This window comes from Mesitornis unicolor, unplaced genomic scaffold (genome assembly GCF_000695765.1).
Source record: "Mesitornis unicolor isolate BGI_N332 unplaced genomic scaffold, ASM69576v1 scaffold44131, whole genome shotgun sequence".
NCBI lineage: Eukaryota > Metazoa > Chordata > Aves > Mesitornithiformes > Mesitornithidae > Mesitornis > Mesitornis unicolor.
Genome location: NW_010163933.1, coordinates 1 through 1,962, shown reverse-complemented (window position 1 = coordinate 1,962; position 1,962 = coordinate 1). Strand labels below are relative to the sequence as shown.

The following is a 1,962-nucleotide window of genomic DNA, read 5'->3' as shown; positions in this document are numbered from 1 at the left end:
GGGGTGTTCAGCCTGGAGAAGAGGAGAGGAGGCTGCAGGGGGACCTTAGAGCACCTGCCAGGACCTGAAAGGTGCCTGTGAGAAAGCTGGGGAAGAGCTGTTCACTGGGGCATGGAGCAGTAGGACGAGGGGTGATGGTTTTAAACTGGAAGAGGGCAGATTTAGAGTGGATCTTGGGCAGAAATCCCTCCCTGGGAGGTGGGGAGGCCCTGGCCCAGGTTGCCCAGAGAAGCTGTGGGTGCCCCCTCCCTGGCAGTGCCCAAGGCCAGGTTGGACGGGGCCTGGAGCAGCCTGGGCTGGTGGAGGTGTCCCTGCCCATGGGGGTTGGACTGGGGAGCTTTGGGGTCCTTTCCCACCCAAATCCTGCTGTGATGCTGTGATTTCCCTCTCAAGGCCACTCAAATTCTGCTTCATGAACTCACAGACACCAGCCAGGTTTCCCCAACGCAAACACAGCCTGAGGAACATCCACCCCAGAGTCTCCCTGTGTAAACAGCCCCATTAATATAAACTCTCCTCTCTTCCGCCCATCGCGTTTTTCCATTCAAGGGAAACGAGCCAGGCAAGAAGTCGGCTTCAGGAAAAGTTTGCCTGCAGCAAAGAACCCCAAACGCAGCGACACTGCAGCCCGACGGCGCCTCCTTTGAGCTGCATCCAAACCCCGCTTTGCTGCCTGGAGCGGCGTTAGGGTCTCATTTCTCCTCTTCTAAAAACCCAGCTCCCAGTTGGTGCGCTTACAGTCAACCCGTCTGCACAAGGAACCGTTTTGAGTTACTGCTGAAGCCCAAGCTTGAATTCAAAGGATCCAGGAATCCCACAGCGCTGTCCTAACGACGTCTCTGTACGTGCAGGGAGAGCCGTGCTGCCTGACGAGAACACTGCGGGGCTATCGGGTCACTCGCAGTTTTATTTACCTGGCTGCTCTGCTCTGTTTCTGCTCAGTTTCCTCAGCAAGGCTGGAATAAAGCCCAGATAAATCTCAGCTCTGCGGCGTCTGCTCCGCACGGGCTCCTTCTGCTCCGTCAAGCAGAGCTGATAAATGCTACAGCAGCTTCCCTTGGACTCTTAATTCACAGCTGTTCTGTCGTTAACAGGACAGCTTGGGCGTATTTCAGAGTGACATGGAGACTGCTCGGATAATGCTGTGGTTCGAGGGCACAGAACTGCAGTAATCAAGGCTCCTAATTCCAAATTTAGGAAAGCAAAGCACAGGCCAAATGTCTTTGGATGAAGGACCTTTGCCAGGTTTCCCAAGAGACGTGAGGTCTCTCCTGTTTTATGAGGAGAGGATGGAAACCACAAATGAAACGGCTCGTTTAATGCCCTGAATTACAATGTCCAGAGGTACTGCCTGGACCTCCAGCACCAGGTACCTACACAGCAGGCACTGGAAACGCTGGAGCAGGAGAAGACACAGCCCTTCTTTACAGAAAAACCCAATTCAAAGTATTTTCCTGTTACACCAGCACCTGAAAGTGCCACAAATCCCGAGCTGTGCTCTTAGGAGGGAAGCTCCACATTTATTTTAAATATAAACCACCACAGACGTAGCTGCAAGACCAAACCAACCACCCCTTGAACCGTGCCGTTAAATCACGACTCGTACCTGGAACTCCAGCATCGATTTTCCCTTGTTGGACTCCAGCATGAAGCGGAAGGCACCGATGCCGGTGTTGGGATTATCGGCTTCCTCCCGATTGCCCTGCAGGAGACATTGCACACAAGAGCTGCGATTCCCAGCCCCAGTACCTGCTACCCCTTCAGCAAATCAAATTTGCTGAGGACGTAAAGCTGGAAGGATTTGCTGACACTGCAGAGGCTGGGCTGCTGTTCAAAGAAACCTGCCCAGGGTGGGGAGTTGTGCAGGGATAAATGTAATGAAATACAAGAAGGGCCAGTGTAGAGTCTGCATTTGGGGAAGAACAACCCCTTGGACCAGTACAGGTTGGGAGCAGCACAGGG

General features: G+C 53.5%; 1 protein-coding gene across 1 annotated transcript in view; it reads right to left on the bottom strand.

Annotated features, from left to right (window-relative positions):
- The window catches only part of LOC104548179 (LIX1-like protein), a gene marked incomplete at its 5' end in the record, with an annotated part of 3,116 nt that extends 1,414 nt beyond the window's left edge, over positions 1-1,702 (bottom strand). The window contains one exon of the mRNA XM_010194125.1: positions 1,607-1,702. Within this exon, the coding sequence (XP_010192427.1) occupies positions 1,607-1,702 (96 nt within the window). The remainder of the gene's footprint in view (positions 1-1,606) is intronic.
- Positions 1,703-1,962: the final 260 nt, after the last annotated feature.